We start from the raw sequence: 19,999 nt of genomic DNA on the forward strand, positions 1-19,999 counted from the left end.
CAATGTGTCCCCACAGCAAATTTGGAGTCTCTATCTCTAACCCGCTAGCGCCACCAACAGTCCAAAGTTGAACTTATGTTTTTGCTTATAACTTCTGATCCGTAAGTCCTAAAAACGAAATTCTTGTTTCCTCTGATTCCTTGGCTCAAGACGATTCGATTGGACCATATGATGTCATTTTCCGTCATGAAAATTTTTCCGCCATTTTGAATTATTTGTAAAACCTACTTTTGCGAACTCGTCCTAGAGTTTTTACCCGATTGCCGCGAAAATTGGTATGTAGCATCTAGAGACCCTCACGGCAAAAAGTTATTAAAAGAATTTCGATAAACCAATCCGTTGTCTTATAGCGCGTCAACGAATTTTACATAGAGCGCAAAAAAACAGATTTTAGGCTGTATCTTCGTCAAACTTAGGCCTATTGACACGACACTTGGTACTTGTGATGCCAGTCAGGAACTGAGTGTGCATGCACAGTTTCGTCGCAGCGCCACCTAGTGGCCAGACAGATGTTTTTTACACCTATAACTTTGGCTGTGATCAACGTATTTTGACGGGACTTGATTTTTAGGAGTCCTGAATAGTCGCCGAGTCTAACGATACCAAACATGCCAGATTTCGCCTTATGGTTAGCCCTGCGCAGCAAAACAGCACTTAAAAAACACGCGCGAATATCTCCGCGAGCGTAATTCTGATCGACTCGAAAACATCATAGGAAGAATATTGCATTACCTTCTGAACAAAAAGTTCTATTGGCATTGTATTAAAATTTTCATCATAAATGGCTGAAAATTGCAAAAAACGAAAAATTACCTTTAAATTTTGTGTTTTTACACATAAATGGTTATAACTTCGTAACGCAAAGAGATTTTTTCACCATATTTGATACGCTGATGTACGACCACAGTCTGAGGCTACACAAAAAAAATTGTATGGTTGCACCACTAGTTGGCCTTATAATTTAACAAAACCTTTGAAATCAAGCCACCCTGTGGTCATACAACGGTTTCTTCACTAAATTAAAGTGTATAGTCATAAAACTAGCTAGATGTAACACAGTTATGACCTGAGGTTGCATGCACAATTTTGTCATTGCGCCACCTACTGGTTTTGAGATAGAATATGGCATTTTTTTGCCTAAAACTACTGCAACAACACATCTAAAACCATGAGTCATCATGGATTATTCCTTTCATGGCTTTGACTATAATCACTAGTGGATGTCCATTTACTCTCTAGCAACCAATGAGAATACGTTATCAACTGTTTTTGCAAGAGCTTTTCTCTGCATCAGAACATCGCAGAGACTTGGGGGTGGGCTCTTTTGACTCATTAACACCACTGTAACATTTTGTGAGCTGAGTATTGCCACTAGAAGCACCACTCATTTTTACGTCAGTGTTCTAGTTATCAATGCACGACGAAAGAGAGGGAGAGATTTCACTAAATGAGAACAGCTTTTTTGCTGATAACTGTTATATTGTTTTGTCTGAAATCAAGAGATTTTCCTAGGTACTTTAAACTGCTCATCCGAAGTCAACTTTACTTTCTGCTGTGCCCTTTTTGGCTTGACCCCGGTGATTGCTGCTTGCAGCTATATTTATTATTATTATTATTAGGGGTTCAAGCCCGAAGGGCTGAAACCCTATTGTATTTGTATGGATTTTTATTCTTTTTATTATTTTTCTTCTGCCGTAAAACGGATCGTGCAGACCAAACCGTAAGGCCTAGAGACTTGAGACTTGGCCAAATGGTAGGACCCAATTTGGGGAGAGGTTGATAGAGTTTCAACCCGATTGGCCTATAGGTGGCGCTATAGCGATAACAAACGCGTTGATGCTCATAACTCCCAGAATTCTTGTCCAAATGTCAAGTGTCTTATATCCCTGGATTCCTTGCGTCAAGACGAACAAAACGTATATCTCCGATTTCATTTCCGTCATGAAAATTTTTTCGCTATTTTCGATTTTGTCGAAAAAAATAAAAACGAACTAGTCCTAGGTTTTTTGTCCGATCGGAACCGTTCCAGTGCTGTAATATTCCTTGGAGTGTGAATATGAAAAGTTATCAAAAAAAAGTTGAACTTTATACTCGTCGTCGTCAAGCCACGCCCAAACGCCCCCAATGGGCGGAGCCTCTTGGACTTCAATGGCTGTAACTTGGGATTGGAAAGAGGTATCGAAACCAAATTTGGTACACATATACAGCGGACTATTCTGGGGTCACGTGCAAAAAATTGCATCGCTTGACCACTAGTTGGCGCTATAACACTACTTCAACTTTGAAGAGCTGTAACTAGAGAAATATGGGACCGATCAACTTGAGATTTGGCACGGGTGCTCTTGGTCTAGGGTACTATCTGTGTGGGAAAGGAATTTCGCGTAGCTCAAAAAACATGGCCGCCATCGGCCAATCAAGAAAAAGCAGCTATTGGGCAGGGTTAACGGAGGCCGATCGAAACGAAACGTGGTGGACCTGTTTGTCTCTTGGCCATGAAGGTCTGTGCAGAGTAAGAAAAAATTCGGCCTCCGGGAGGCGCTATCACGTTTTTTCAATGTTTAAGTGATTGTGTATTATGCAGTGTTTCAGATATCAACAAGATCTTTATATCATTTAATAGAGCTACATTTAATGAACAACTTTTCCTCAAGAAGCACTTGTCTCAGTCGAATCGTTTGTTAGATATTCATAATTTTCTCTTAAACCTACTTTTGCGAACTAGTCCTAGGTTTTTTGACCGATCTGAACCAATCCAGTGCTGGAATATTCCTTAGACACTGAATATCAATAATTATCAAAAAAAAGTTGAACTTTGCACTCGTCGTCGCAACACTACGGTCAAAAGTACGAAGAGGCGGGGCCACAAATACTTAAATTGCTATCATTTATGATAGGAATGAGATATCAACATGAAACTTGGTACACATATGTATAGACCCAAGCTGAGGTCACATGCAAAAAATTGCAGAGATTGTCCATTAGGTGGCGCTATAACTTAAGAACAAATAACCATAACTATAGCATATGTATATGACACATAAATATTTGTCTGACCTACTTGTTATTTTGCACATTACATCTACTTTCAGGTTCTTATAATGGTCTATGAGGATAATTATTTATCTTTGAAAACATGCCACTCAACAGCCAACCAGTATTAACCATGTACGAGTCAAGCCTAATGGTGTGTGATTACAACTAAACTCATGGGACTGTTGGTCTTATGTTTCCAAGTGTCTGTGAGGATTTTTAGTTCATCTTTCTGAAAATCTTTGCATCTAACACAATGTGTGCAAAGTAAACAGTTCTCTAGATCAGTGGTTCTCAACACACCTGCTTCACATAATCAGCACAATAGTAGAGATCTCTATTAACTAAACTGATTGTGTCAGATGAGAGAAACATACAAAATGTGCAGAGCAGTGGTTCTCCAGAAACGGAGTAGAGAACCACTGCTCTATATGTTTATGTTTATATGAAAAAACTATTTTGTGAACTAATACTTGGTTTTTCACTCAACACCACTAAAGCCAATGCAATACAATTTCCTGTAGTCTGTGAGCAAATATGAATGCCAAATTGTTATCACCAATTGTACGTCTTATTCCTTTAGTTGTTTAGCTTTGAATTACAAAAACAACTTTTCAAAACTACTAGAATTTTTTCAGTCAACAACAATAAAATCAGCGCAGTACATTTTTCTGTCCTCTGTGTGTAAAGGTATATCAAATACAAAATGTAATGAATTTGAATACCTGCTTTTGTAAGCATAGATTTCATGTGATGTCACACATTGGTGTAGGTGCCATTTGTACGACTGAATTGCAGCATGTGTGTTTAAAGGAACTCATAAAGATATGGATTAAAGTTTTTCATTATCTCCATTTATTTACATCAGTAGCATTAGGATTCTATTCTACCTTCCATGACATAAACGTGTCCTGACATGATGTATAATACAAAGTTGTTACATTTTTATATGTTATTTTTCAAATATTGCACCAAAAACTTCATGTGATAATGCAATTGGTTATTATTCACATAAATGACCTGCTAGAACCCAACTAAAAAGCAGCACTTTATGAAAGTAACACAGACAAATGCTCACCAGCAAATCTGCTGCAAATCTACTAAATAACATGACATTTGTTATTGACATAATTTGATATTGAAAACATATCTGGATCAGTTATTTATTGGCCCAGCCTAAAATCACATGAAAATAATTGCAGAGCTATACCACTATTTGACAATTTAACATGACAGAGCCTAAAAATGTTTCTATTAAAATATGTAACTTTGCTTTATTGTTTCCAAATCCATAAATTAGTATTCTCTTACAATAACACAATAAAAGGATTATATGAAAAATATATACTCTCTGTGTGAAACACAGACCCTCATTAATATACTTAAGAGCATGCTTATCAGGATTTGAGTTAAAAATGTGTCTACCTTTATTTACTTTTAAATATTCAATACTAATTTTATGTTAAATTAATTGTAAAAGGAAAACAATAATTTTAGCCAACAGATGGCAGAAGGTCATCTTCTGCCATCTGCTGGCTAAAATTATTATTTAGTATTTAAAATGTATACTCAATGAAATTGTGTTCACAGGTTTCATCAATGGATGCATGATTTAACTTTATGAAGTCAGTATTATTATGTTAAAATAACATTTCGTCAATCATTCTGACGGTATCCGTTTTAACAGTCATGTGACATTCGAACATAGGATAAACATTTAAATAGGTTGATGAACTCTTAAAGGACACCAAGCATATGGAGATTGGTCATTTATTTCAAAGTCTTATTTCCTAACCCTGCCATTTCTGCTTCTGTGTGTAAATGCATGTATGTGTTTTAGCTTATTCTTCATCATTGCTGTGTTATAGATTAGCCATATGAGACCTATATCTCTATATCAGAACATCGTAGAGAAATTGTGGTGGGCTGTTTTGTCTCATGTTAACAATTTTTGAAACATTTTGTGTGACAAATCTTGCAACAGCATGCACCACATAATTTTCTCTTCAGAAAATTTACCTAATTGGTAACATGTTAGTATTTCATATTCTAAGTATATTTGATAACAATGCAGCAAATCTAAACAGGCATGCCCTTAAAGGTCTTAAAGGTTCATATAATGAGATTTTTTAAAGATGTAAAATAAATTGTTTGTGTACCCAGAGTGTGTATGTGAAGTGTTATCTCAAAATCCTCCACAGATCATTTATTATAGCATGTTAAAATTGACACTTTGTAGGCCTGAGCAAAATTGTGCAGTTTTTGGGTGTTTCCTTTAAAATGCAAATGAGTGGATGAAATGCAAACACTGATCACAATGATGGTGGTTTGTTGTAATTGAAATTCAATTGTGCTCTCGATTATTTTATTTTTTATCTTTTTCATGTTTTCTAGGTTGATATAAGCACTGGGGACCCAATTATAGCACTTACACTTGGAAAAAGTCAGATTTTCACGCTATGACCCCTTTAAGGTCCCAGATCGCTTGAACCCCGCTAATCGCTGCTTGCAGCTATATTTATTATTGTTATTATTATTATTATTAGTAGTAGTAGTAGTAGTAGTAGTAGAATAATTAGTATTATTATTGTTATTATCAATATCATTATCATTATAGGCCTACATCATTTTTATCAAACACAACTGGTTATCGTCATTATGGTTTTTACATTTTTAAGTGATATGTAATAAAGAAAGAAAGAAATAATACTAACAAAAATAGTAGGCTACTTTTACATCTACGCTTTTCACCATATTTACATTTGTTAATTTATATATGATTTTTCATTTACTTGATTATTGCTTATTCATATTATATTTGCATACTTTCATGCAAAACACACTATGTGCAGCAAATTAGAAGCTGGATTACAGTTCATTGTTCATTGTGTATATGAGTGGTTCGGTGCATTGATAAATGTGAGATCTGGGCGGAGTCGCACTCAGTCACATCTGGATTAAAAACATCTGGATCCGCCTACACGGAACTCAACAACACAAGAGTCTTAAACTCTCTTACAGATGAGTTTATCAACGCCTTTCAAAACGAGCAGAAGAAGAAAATAACAACATTGCTTTAAGTTCGGGGAAGCGTTGAGATTGTGAAGATATGATGGGTCTCAAAGGCTGCTGGAGTTTGTGGCTTCAAGCATCTGCTCTTCTGTCTTTCTGGCGTGAGTAGAAAAAGTTTTTCTCCGCTTTCATTGTCTGGAGTCCAGCACGCATCGAAGCTTTGCCTTTGAGTTTGTGTGCTGGTTAAACTCGACACTAACATTCGTAAACAATGAAATGTTTATAAAGGAAAGATATTCAAATCATTTTATGAAAAAGTTCATATTTATACTCGGCTTTTTTCAGACTGATGTAAACAGTTATCCAGTTACTGAAGCAAAGACGTCTTTAAAACGTAAAAATGAAAGTGGCTTTCATTGCATTGTCTTTTCATTTCATTGCAACTTTTAATAATAAGTGATGAAAATGCAGCACATCACGTTGACGTGTTTGATATACATTTTATATTATTTATTTAAACAGACGTTGAATGCCTAGCTTATACATTTGTCATTTATTATTTAGCTGCTTTGCTCCTCTTCGTGGTGTTTGATTTAATGGGTGAATTAAAATGACCTCCACATACAAAGATTATTTGGTTTAATTTCTGATTTGTGTTAACCATTTACTGAATGCAAATCTATTATATTATTTTCTATTTTTGATATAAGCTACATTAGTAGTCTAATAACTCAAATAAACATTTGATTTTATGTGGGGAGTCATAGTACGAAATTCTGGTAAAACTGTGTTTTAATTTAAATTTATCTTATTAACGTACTCTCTAAAAAATGCTGGGTTATTTTCAACCCAGTGTTGGGTCAAAAAGGGACAAACCTAGCTGTTGGGTTAAATTAACCCAGAAAATTGTTATATTTAAAAATAACCCAGCATTTTGGGTTAAAACAACCCAACATACTTACTGAAAAAATGGTTCATTCAATTTACTAAATTTTTTAAGGTAAGTGGTCACAATCAATTTATTTAAGCTACATTTAAACAAAAAAAATTAGAAATACAAAATAAAACAAAAAACGTTTGTTTAAATGTAGCTTAAATTAATTGATTGCAACCACTTACCTTAAAAAAAAAAGAGTAAATTGAATGAAGCGTTATTTTTTTTCAGCTGTAGGTTAAATTATAAACCAACAAGTTGGGGTTGTCCCTTTTTGACCCAATGCTGGGTTGAAAATAACCCAGCATGTTTAGATGATATTTGTTAAAAATAAAAATATCAAATTGAAAACAAATTTAGATTTCATCTAGCACTCCAGGTCACACTGTTCCTAAAAACGTCTAAAAATTTCCCACTCAAATAAGATTAAGATTATTCAAACTGGTAAAACAGATACAGTATGGCATAACACTTAAATTAGTATGCTACATTATTATGGGTTCTGTTATCTGATAATATTCAGTAATAAGATGACTTTTGTCTTATTTAAGACTTAGGCTTCTATTGTGATTAGTAGTTGTTTAGAAAAATCTGTCCTGTTGTTTTCAAAGACAACAAACTGTTTATTTAAGACCATGGTACAGTATAAACAGCAGTATCTGTTATTGTTCATCTAGTATACACTTTTGTATAAATAGAACATTTAATGAATATAAACATTTTAATGTATAACATGTTTATATTAAATGTACAGAACTGTTTTGAAACCATCAGAATCACTCACTAATAGATATAATAAACAACACCTTAACTGCAATAAAATAGCAGCATATCATGGAAAATTCCATAGGGGAAACCAAATCTTATGAATCCATATGATCTTTGCAGAGCAGAGGCCCCTTTAAATGGTTGGGGTGTGTATAGAGCAGTACCACTTTAACAACAGTTATGAAATATTACCATGTGGGAGGAGAGAAGAAAATCATCACCCCCCAGTCACACTTATCATATTTCATTTGTTGCTCGAAATGGCCTTTTAAGCACACATTTCGGGGAATATGAAGAGGGAGCTATAGTGTCAGAGTGTGCAAATGTGTCCACACACAAAGACTATATATACAATAATAAAACAAAGACATATAGGGTGCCTTGATGATTCTCAATTTTGTCATCATGATTGCCCACAATGGCAACATTGTAATGAGGTATGATGTTGACAGGGCCTAACTCTCATTTCTCCTTTGTTTTCTTGAGGAGAGTCCAAGAACTTGTTCTTGTTAGTGGGCATGGGTTCGCTTGGTACTTGTGGAGGAAAGCTGGCTGTTTCTTGTTTGGCGTGATATGACAGAACATTTTACTGGCATTGGTGATGCTCCTCCTATTTCTGAATAATAGGAAAGGGGGCACTAACCCTCCTCGACATTTAAACAGCGCTCATCATGATGAGACTGTTTATGTGTCATGGTCAACTTTTGAAGACATCTGTTTATCATGAATGTGACAGTCGTGCTTTCGTTGTGCTGTTATTAATTTAATATCAGGAAATGCTTTCGGGGATCAAGCTGAGTTGAAAAGAAATTGGATGAACTTGGATATGTGCCACCCAGTGGGGTTGTTTGATTACTACATACGGAGGGCCCCAAAAATGTTTCAAGGCACATAAAGACATATGGAAAAAACATAAAGACACAAAGGTTTGTTTTCATAGGGGGATAAAAACAGTTTGTATGCCCTAAACCTAACCCTGCTGACTGTTCACTGACGAGTAAGGACCACTGAAATACCTTTACATTTGTAAAACTTTTGACATGTTTAGGTTTGTTAGGACATTTTCCAAAAAAAATTCCTCACAAGTAAAAAAAGCCAAACACACTCAGCTTTTCGTTTCGTTTTAAACAGTTTACCTATTGTTTTATCATATGTTGTTTGTTTGTCTTATGGCATTCATATATTGTATTTTATGACTTGTGTTTCCAAATACTTTTTGGACCATTGTATTTACATCAAAGACCTTTTCAGCCAATTCTCCAAAATATTTGCTTCGTTTTTCCAAAACAAAATGAACCGTGGTAGTAGAAGAAACCATACGACTTGGCATATGATTTTCATTATTATACCTAGTGCTCATGAATTACAAATAGGGAACGAGAAGGGAAACTTGCTTGAGCGCAAACCAAATAAATGCAGGCCAGCATCTCTTGGCATCTGTAAGCAGCCATTGGATTTCCCATAAGCACGGAGGGGCTGTGCTTCAATCTTGGCCCGTGCGAGAGCTTCTGGCTTCAATTTATTTCTGGAGCGGTTGCTGCTGAGTTTAATTACTTTAAAGTTTGTGGTGGGGGGGGGCTTTTGTGCTTAGCCTTTTAGTTTTCTTCTCTCTCTTTTTCCCTGCCTTCACGTCCCTGTCTCCTTTTACGCAAGAGCCCTGTTGTACTGTATATTTTGATGGTTTGCACGAGAGGACATCTGGAGGCCTGCGTCAAAAATCTCCTCTATTTCTCTCAATACAGTTTACCTTAAGGTTGCCGCACGCTTTCAGGGAAACGGATCCCGCCCCTCATCTGTTTTTAATAAACAATTAATATAGTTGTGATGTGGTAGCTTCAGCACAGAGACAGCGTACGTGGGAAGGAATTCAGGCTTGTCCCACTTACCACAGGAACTCTTGAGACTCATGAACACACATGCACACGCATCTGTGCACCAAACCAAAAACTGTAGGCTGCATCACGACACACACACACATCAGGCTATATATCGCGTTCATCCAAATCCAATTAGAGGTCTATAAACTCCAGATGGGTCACGTAGCTCAAAAACTGCTCTTAAATCTTGATTGCAGCTGTCATTACAGACTTCATTGTTATAGCTTTGTCATTGCAATCATTGCCCAATCATTTTCATTATTGGACAATTTTGACTGCATTTGTTGCGTGCCTCAATCAAGCACAGGTTTTTGTGATTTTAGGCTATTAAATTTTGCCAGTTTATTTTAATAAAATTTTATTTCTGTAGCGCTTTTCACAATTTTGCATTGTTGCAAAACAGCCGTTTACAGACATAAGGAAAACAGAAGTTTATAAAATATAAAATGGGAATTTTTGGCAAATCCAAGACTGCAATCATGCATTTGGCAGATGCTCTCATTCATAGCCACTTACAGGGCATTCAAAGTAAACATTTTATCAATATGTGTGTAGCTTGGGATCAAACCAACAACATTTGGGGCTGTTCACACAATGCTCCACCAGTTGAGCTATAGGGAACACTTCATATCTTAGTTTGCTTTTAAATTCTTAAAGGGGACATTTCACAAGACCTTTTTAAGATGTCAAACAAATCTTTGTTCCCAGAGTATGTACATGAAGTTTTAGCTCAAAATACCATATAGATCATTTATTATAGCATGTTAAAAATGCCAATTTTTAGGTGTGAGCAAAAAGGTGCCTTTTTGGGTGTCTTTTTAAAATGCAAATTAGCTGATCTCTGCACTAAATAGCAGTGCCGTGGTTGGATAGGGCAGATTGAGGTGGTGATGGAGCAGTGGATAAGACATTTACCTATGGTGTTAGAGACCCAGGTTCGAATCTACTGTGACACACCATTTTGTCCCTGAGCAAGACAGTTAACCCCTAGTTGCTCCAGAGGTGTGCGACCTCTGACATATATAGCAATTGTAAGTCGCTTTGGATAAAAGCGTCAGCCAAATCAATAAGCAAGATTAAGGGGTGGTATTATCCCATTCTGACATCACAAGGGGAGCCACACTGCACAAAATGATTTTCAAGACAAAAAAAATCTTAGTTTTCAGTAACAATATCTAAAAATTCTTAAATTAAGATGCTTTTTCTTGATGAGCAAAACGACCCAAGAAAATAAGTCTAGTTTTTAGACCAAAAATATAAAATGTAAGTGATTTTGTGCATAAAACAAGCAAAAAAATCTGCCAATGGGGTAAGGTAATTTCTCTTTAAATTTTCTTGAATTAAGTGTTTAAGAAAAATGTGCAAGATTTTTTTGCTTAGCCCATTGGCAGATTTTGTTGCTTGTTTTATGCACAAAATCACTTAAAGGGATAGTTCACCCAAAAATGAACATTTTGTCATCGTTTACTCACTCATGTTGTTACAAACCTGTATGTCTTTGTTCTGAAGAACACAAAGCAAGATATTTTGAGAAATGTTTGTAAGCAAACCGTTCGTGGACCCCATTCACTTCCATAGTATTCTTTTCTCCTACTATGGAAGTGAATGGGGTCCACGAATGGTTTTGTTATAAACATTTCTAATATTCTTCAAATATTTTCCTTTGTGTTCATCAGAACAAAGAAATGTATGTGGGTTTGTAAAAACATGAGGGTAAGTAAATGATGACAGAATTTTCATTTTTGGGTGAACTATCCCTTTAAATTTGATATTTTTGGTCTAAAAACTAGACTTATTTTCTTGGGTCATTTTGCTCATCAAGAATAGTATTCTTAGTGCAAATTTCAATGATCTGTTTTTTCACATGCTTGCAGAGACTGGGTACCAAAACTAAGTAACTGGGTTGATCTTATTAAAAAAAAATCTGATTTTCATAATATGTCCCATTTAAAGTGATGTGTGTCTTATTTTGCACATAAAATCTATTTATAGTTATATAAAAACAAGTGTATATAAATTTTGTCTGATTGTTTATTGTTTGATTTGTTTTGTTTGATGTTGTATTGTGGTTGTGTTGTTTTGTATTATGATTTTTGTATTAATGTAATATTAATTATTGGGGAGGGCGTTTATAAGCTTTTTGCTTCGGCCTACTCCTTTTGAGCAGAATAGCTACTGCTCGAATAAATAAATAAATAAATAAGTTAAGCCAAATTTATTTAAATAGGGCTTTTTTATAATGTATGGGTTCAAAACAGCTTTATATGAAAGACACCATAGAAAATGACAATTTCTTAATAATCTTAGTCTTAGAAATAAAGGTAGAAAAGCTGTTACTGGGGTAGTACCCTTTTTAAAAAGTACACCTTTGTACCTTAAAGGAACAGTATGTACGAATTTTATATCAATTAATCATAAAATGGCCCTGATATGTCACTAGACATTAAGAAATCATTTTCATTTCAAATATTTATATCACTGACAACAGTGGTCCGGCCAGGATATTGTCATTTAAAAAGTGGAGTTGCAGCCCTCAACTGAGGTTTATGTTGTCATGTTGTGTATTGGCCACCAGCTGTGTGATTGCAGTACCAGTTTTAGCCACAAGTTTTGTGATTGCAATACCACAATCCTACATACTGTTCCTTTAAGGGTAAATATTTTTAAAGTCGCCATGAAACGGATGTAACGATTGTCTAATTTTCGGTAAAATGGCTTATGAAATAAAAAAAATAGGGCGGGACTTAAATTTGTCTATCAAGAATTGATTGGATCATTTGAAGTTGGGTCATGTTGCTATTTGCTGCCATCTTTTCCCGGACCCCGCCCACCTGCCATATCGTATGAGAGTTTGGTGGAGGGGAGAAGATTTGCGTTTTTGATTAAAGATTATGAGGGCATCTGAATTTTTAAAGCATAATAAAACATCTAAAAAAAACACAACATTCCAAAACAAATTACAGTTTTCATTTCAGTTTTATTGCAACTTTAAATCCTACCATCCCAGTGATCGCTTTAATAACTTGATTTCAGTACATATACTATTATACAATATATAATAGTATTTTTGCAAATTTTATTGTCCTCATAAATAGATTATAATCTAATAAAATTCGAGGACAATAAAATGTGCAATAATACCCAACTTCAAATGATCCAATCAATTCTTGATAGACAAATTTAAGTCCCGCCCTATTTTTTTAATTTCATAAGCTGTTTTACCGAAAATTAGACAATCGTTACATCCGTTCCATGGCAACTTTAAAAATATTAACCCTTAAGGTACAAAGGTGTACTTTTTAAATGAAAAAGGTTTTTAATTTAAGTCAAGCATTTTTTCGTGAAATGTTTACTTGAAAAGTGTGCTTGTTATTTGTCTGGTTATCTAATGCTACGACAAAATCTACTATCATAGCTATTAGGGTCATCAAGCGATTTCTCTACATGTATATTAATACAGTGTAATGTTTCATTTCAGTGATGGAAGCAAAGACTTTTACCATGTTAAAAACCAACCTGTGTAAGTGGTGTGACCACTCGAATCCCATATGCGAAGAAAATGTCTGCACGAGCAACTGCAGTCTGACCTCTTACTGTACGCTGAATGAGGAAGTGTGTGTAGCCATATGGTGAGTCTAATGGATCAACTTGAGTAAGTGATGTTGTGTACACAAATTGAGTTTAATGTTGCTAATATAAACAATGTTCTCTGTGGTACATTTAAATGCTTTAAACTCTTTGGCAACACCGTAAGATACTGATATGAAACTAAAGAAGCAGCATATTTTAATATGCTTCCAATAAATAAGGGTTTAGCTGCCATACAACCCTTATGACCTGTGCAGTGATAAGGTTGCTTTTCAACTTGAAATGTTTTGCGCCATTTCCAACCAGCTCAGTCTATGAAAGAGCTTGTCTGACAAATATCAAACACATTTTTAACCTCTAGCAAAGTTTTAACTCTGGAATTAAATACAAAGTGCGCAGGGATTGACCGAATGCTTTTTACTCGAAATTTCATCATAAAAACCTTTTTCCAGAGCGCATTTTAAACTCTGATCCCATGTTTGTCTTTCCGAGGGGTTCGGTTGTTGTTTTAACCAACTGAAGGGGATTTCTCTGTGCTCTCTAATATCGTGCTGTGCTTGACTTTGATCCTGTGATGTTTCTCGCAGGAAGAAGGACAACGTGAGTGTCAGCGTGAAGACGATGTGCTATAACCCGCAGCATCCACTGGAGAACATCATTCTGACAAATTACTCCACGACAGAGTGTCGGATGTCACCACAACCCTCAGATGATGGACTGCTTTTTATCTGCGCCTGTATCGGTGATCAGGAGTGCAACGACAAGCTCATCTTTGACAAAGGACCGAATGGTACTATATGCATGTCATAAAATTTATCAATCAGACTCTGACCAATCAGAATCAATATAATAAATGTATTTTTTCCAGGATATTCAAAGGTGAAGTCCATGGAGATCATTCCAATAGTAGTCATAAGCCTTGTCACCACACTCATCCTTGGCGTCGTCATTGCCGGCATCAGCTTTTACCTCTACCGTACCCGTCAGCCCTGCAAACAACCCAAAGACTGGGCACCAAGACGCACCCACTACCAGTCCCTGGATCCAGCAGAGGTCTGCGCCGGCCAAGCGAATGGTAGCGATTACCACGACAAGATGACTCCACTCAGCGACGACGTCAGTTCTGAAATATCATCGACGTGTGCCAATAACCTAAACCACAACACAGAGCAGCTGCCCATCCAGCTGGAGACCCTGGTGGGTAAGGGGCGCTTCGCTGAAGTGTGGCAGGCACGACTCAGCCATAATGAGGGCGGACATTACGAAACCGTGGCTGTTAAGATCTTCCCGGCAGTAGAGTATACCTCATGGTGTAATGAAAGAGCTATTTTCTCTGATGCCAACTTAAAACATGAGAACGTGGTGCAGTTCTTGACGGCCGAGGAACGGGGTGGCACGTCTCAGAGGCAATATTGGCTCATCATGGCTTATTACAGCCTGGGGAACCTTCAAGACTTTCTGGTTTCTCATGTTCTCACCTGGGCCGAACTGTGCGCGCTGGCAGGCTCTGTGGCGAGAGGCCTGGCACACCTGCACAGTGACATCGCACCATGCGGCACGCCAAAGGTGCCAATCGCCCATCGAGATCTGAAGAGCAGTAACGTTGTGTTGAAGAGCCGCACCGAGTGTGCGCTCTGCGATTTCGGACTGGCTTTGCGACTCGACCTTTCACTCACCGTAGATGATTTTGCCAACAGTGGACAGGTAAGAAGGAGGAAAAAATATGGGGTCTGCTCCAAAACCTGGTGAGCCTTTGCCATAAACTCTCAGAGGAAAGGTACAAGAAGGTACAATATGTGTCACTGGGATGGTACCTCAAAGGTGCATATTGGTACATCAAAAGTAAATATTTGTACTAAAATGGTACGTATTAGGAATTAACTTTCTCTCACTTTGTCTGCCATATGATATGACTGAGCTTGTTGCAGTGCATTTTGAGATTGCATTTCTTTTAGAAGACACTTTGGGTGCCTTCGCCAAAAAAAGTGTAAAACCTTTTGGACCACTGTTGGTATCAACAGAGTGCCTACCCAGGTTTTGGAACAGAGCTATGGTTTCAAAGTGTTCGTACATACACCAAAAATATAATCTCTTAAAAAGGTCAATGTGATCATTTGTGCAAGCTAAAAGCTCTTTGGTTGATGTGTTAAAGTCATAGATTTAATCGCATAAATCTTCGTAACCATTTGTAATTCAATTTGGTGCAGTTGTCTTATTTTATTTACTCTGAGTCTCATAGGTGGGGACAGCACGCTACATGGCTCCTGAAGTCCTGGAGTCCAGGGTGAATCTTGAGGATTTGGAGTCTTTTAAACAGATGGATGTATACTCCATGGCCCTGGTGCTGTGGGAAATGGTCTCTAGGTGTGATGTCATAGGAGGCAAGTATTGTCAAGCTTTCTTGTGCACATACAGTATATAATTCTGTCTGTAAAAACTCACCAAATATCTTTAACATTGATGGAGTAAGACCATGTCAATTTCTCATATTCAAATGAAAGTGAAATCAAACTCCTGATGCTTCTTATCTATCTCTTAATTCGATTGAGACTTTAGACTGAATTTCACAGACAGTCTAACATACACTGTGTTGTCATGCTGAAGCGTGTAGATACAAATAAGAGCTTTAATTGTCTTTTCAACAGAAGTGAAGAATTACGAGCCACCATTTGGCTCCAAGGTGTGCGAGCAGCCGTGTATAGACAGCATGAGAGAACTGGTGTTAAGAGACAGAGGACGACCAGATATCCCAGAGAGCTGGACAACACATCCAGTGGGTACACAACTGGACATGCATGGAACTCAAAGACAAAATTTACTTTAATGCATCAATCTCAGTACTGATCAAAACTACCAAATGCTTACAAAATTTCCATGATTTTAACTCTTTAATTGCCAATTTCGTAGGTGGTGTCACTGATTTGGGGGAAAAACACACAAATTGACAGATTTTCAATATAAAAATGATTGTGGACTGGATTTCTTTTTACCTTTTTCACAGTCTTGGGCTTGTAACATTGGCTTTGATGCATTTTTAGTTTTTGTGCAGGATCAGTTTTTTTTCTCCCTCGTTTACTGTTTTTGCCCCATTGACTTCCATTATAACAACATTTTTTGATTGCAAAGCCATGACACCATATAATCATGCATTCTTGATTGTTGGCTGTTTTGCTAAGAGGTAAAATTTGTCATTTTTACTGTTGATTACCATGTGGCACCATTAACCCTTTAGTAGGCCTTGATTTCTGGCTTGTTCATTGAGATATATTGAGTATAACAGCATATTAGAGAGAAAGAGAGCAAGAATGCATGATAATATGGTGTCATGGCTTTGCAATCAAAAAAATGTCGTTATAAGTCAGTGGGGCAAAAAAAGCCACGAACAACCAATTAGGGAGAAAAAAATAAAAACTGATGCTGCACAAAAACTAAAAATGCATCAAAGCCAGTGTTTTAACCAATCTTTGACAAACCCAAGACTGTGAAAAATAGGGAAAAATCCAGTCCACAATCAATTTATTATTGAAAATCTGTAATTTTGTGTGTTTTTGTCATCAAATTAGTGACACCACTTATGAACTTGGCAATTAAAGAGTTAAAATCATGAAAATTTTGTGAACATTTGGTAGTTTTGGTCAGTTCTGAGGGTGATTAACAGATTTATGAAAAAAATGGAATATATTCCAATATAAATATTGGAAAATATTAATTTCATAAACACGAACAACCCGAAAGGGTAATAAATTTGCCCATGGTATATTGTTGAGTTTTTGAAAATTTTCAAAGCATTTTCTCAAAATATGTGTGAATATAAGATTTGTCACCAAAATCATTCCATTTGCTCAAACACAGAGAAAGTTGTGGCCAAATTAAAACATAAAAAAAACAAAAATGGCCTCAACAACCCATAAGGGTTAATGATGATTCTAACCTATAGTAAATACATGTAGTTTACTAGTGGTTGCTTAAAGGGAAACTCCACATTTTTGAAAACAGTTTAATTTTCCAGCTCCCCTTGAGTTAAACAATTGAGTTTTACCGTTTTGGAATCCATTCAGCCGATCTCTGGGTCTAGCGATACCACTTTTAACATAGCTTAGCATAATCCATTGAATCTGATTAGACCATTAGCATTGCACTCAAAAATGACCACCAAAGAGTTGCTTTTGGCAGTAATTTTAGTCATGGAGGACTAAAGTCCTATCTATTTGAATGGGGAAAGATGAATATATCTCTAAAATTATGTGCTAAAATCTATTTTGACAAATAACGTGCTTTATCTCAAGGTATTTTGTTGTAGTCACAAAATTTTGATTTATTTATTTGTGTTCATGGACCCGATTTTCCTCTTTTACTTGTCATAGTACGAATTTCTGTAAATTTTTTCGTGACCCAGAGCATGGCTTTCTTTTTTTGTGTTATTTTAAACTATTGTCGCTTGGGGTTTGGAAATGAAACATAAAAAGTAAACTTAACAAACATTTCTGTTGTCTTACACAGGGCATGCAGCTTTTGTGTGCAACGATAACCGAGTGCTGGGACCACGACCCAGAAGCCCGTCTGACTGCTCATTGTGTAGTGGAGCGCTTTAATACTCTGGCACAGGAAGACCTGCAGAACTCCATCTCAACCCAAGCTCTCGTACTGACATCAACAGAGCAAACCTCATCCATCCCCTGTCTTCCTCCAAGCACGGACGACAGCGCTGGCGTCCATCCTTCTGCTGAAGATGACACGCAGATCTCCGCTTCCTCCAGGCAACCAAGTCAAATGTGACCTGCCTGGAAAATCAAGACTCGTTTTTGTAACGCATATTGGTTCATTATGTGGAGCTGGTCTCCGTTTTTAAATGCTAAACCAAACCGGTGTTCAGAGAGGGGTTTTTGTTCTGACGTTGTGGTTTTCTTGTTGTGGCGAGCAAAGAAACGGAAATTTTCTCCGCAAGGCGTCGTGCCATAACGCAACATACGCTGTTGCAGACGGGAGGGATGTTTAGGGGACTTTTGGCAGTAAGCTCTGCGCGAGCCGTAAAGTGTGGCATTCTTTGCTCTACAAATGTTTTCCCAAAATTGTTTACCACACATAATTTTCTCATCTGAAAATTTCCATCGCCCTCTGAGTCACTAGTTTTTAACATCCATGTGATCTTTCCATAAACTCAGCTTTTTGGGGACTTCAATTTGATTAACCACAGCACTGCAGCGTAAATACTCAAAAGGACGATACACCAGCGACTGGAAATGACTGCTGTTTATAGACCAAAAGGCCGGATTTCGTTTTACTGCTCACAGAGAGCTGTATTATTATCAACAGATTTAAGAGTAACTTAGTTTAATGGGTTTCTTTTTTTCTCAGTTTCTTTGCACTGACCCTTTGTAACCACTGACCCGACTGCTTAGATTAAACGACAACTAGATTAAGTGTTCCCATGAGCCAAAATGTCTGGGCTTATCAATGACCACCAGCCTCAGATGTTGTGGAACAGCCTGACTTTGATTATGTAATTCATTTATCCTAAGCAAGGGGAGAATTTTTCCTCTGATGGTTAACCAGATTTAAGTCGATGTTTATTTCATGAACTTGTGTTACAAATACTCATTATGAAAAGCATGCCACTGAATTGTTTTCTCTAGAAACATGTTTGTTTTTAGCAATTTGAGTTTTACTCGAGATATTCGACTGACAGAAAAAATCCATACCAGATTGCAGACTGAAAATGAACTGATGGAGATCATTATTTTCTGTACAAACGGCAACATAAATATATGGCAGCCTGTTGTGCTTTTTCCATTACTGAAGCTAGAACAAAGATGTCAAGTCATTTGATTTATTCCTATTGTGAACTGGTTTCACGGTTGTACAGTAATCGGTACAAAAAATGTATGCAATCTTCCTGTTTATGTGAGTTTTGTCTTTGCCTCTTGACCAAATGACAAAGTGACACGGTCATCAGATATATTGTTCATGTTATGCAGCACCTTTTGAATGCTAACTTTAGAAACATGTTTTATTAGATAAATTAGTTTAATATTACCGGTTGTATTAGTTAAAGGGATACTGTGAAAGATCATTAAGATGTAAGTGAATGTGGGGAAGGAGGTAAAACTTATAATATGATTACCAAATAAAACAACTATATATTCTATTGAAAATAAAGTGTAGTGTTGTGAGAAACATTTCAATTAGTCAACAAATAAATAAATGAACAGTTTTATAATGTATAAGTTGATATGAACAGTTCAGATTCAAAACCCTCTAAGTGCATCTGATATGTTTTCTTTTAAATGAGCATTTTTATCAGGCCCTTATGTTTAGGTTCATTAATTTCACTTTAATAGCAATATGAAGGTTATTAGTCTATCATTGAAATGCCTTTTTTTTTTTAAAGTAACTTTAGTTATTTCATTTGTATTTAAAATATTTGACTGTTGTTCCCTGCAAAACACTCTAAGTGCATGCAAACCTTTTTGCAAAAAAAAAATCAAAATCAAAAAGACATTTACAGTAGCAAAATCACTGAAGATGAAACTAGAAACATGAAAATCACAATGTAAATAAAGAAAATGAAGGGGGCGATGTAATCCATGTGGCTGCCACATTGTGTTGCATTCAAGTCCAAGTACTCATAAAAGACCCAATTTTTTATTTCATTCAGGTTCTGGCTAGAGGGGATACAGTTATGGCCAAATCTAGCGAGATTTTAGGTTCGGGGTAAGATTAGGAGGAAAACAGCAGATCTGGCTAGATAGGATACAGCTACAGCATAAATCCCATCAAATGTTGGATTTGG

General features: G+C 36.4%; 1 protein-coding gene across 1 annotated transcript; it reads left to right on the forward strand.

Annotated features, from left to right (window-relative positions):
- Positions 1-5,997: 5,997 nt before the first annotated feature.
- tgfbr2l (transforming growth factor beta receptor-like) lies at positions 5,998-19,531 on the forward strand. The gene is made up of 7 exons (XM_065252049.2): positions 5,998-6,203; positions 13,100-13,250; positions 13,797-13,999; positions 14,078-14,913; positions 15,449-15,590; positions 15,855-15,982; positions 17,710-19,531. Exons 1-7 carry the CDS (start codon positions 6,140-6,142, stop codon positions 17,983-17,985), a joined length of 1,800 nt encoding a protein of 599 aa, XP_065108121.1. The 5' UTR covers positions 5,998-6,139; the 3' UTR covers positions 17,986-19,531.
- The last annotated feature ends 468 nt before the right edge of the window (positions 19,532-19,999 follow it).

Source organism: Paramisgurnus dabryanus, chromosome 15 (genome assembly GCF_030506205.2).
Source record: "Paramisgurnus dabryanus chromosome 15, PD_genome_1.1, whole genome shotgun sequence".
Lineage (NCBI taxonomy): Eukaryota > Metazoa > Chordata > Actinopteri > Cypriniformes > Cobitidae > Paramisgurnus > Paramisgurnus dabryanus.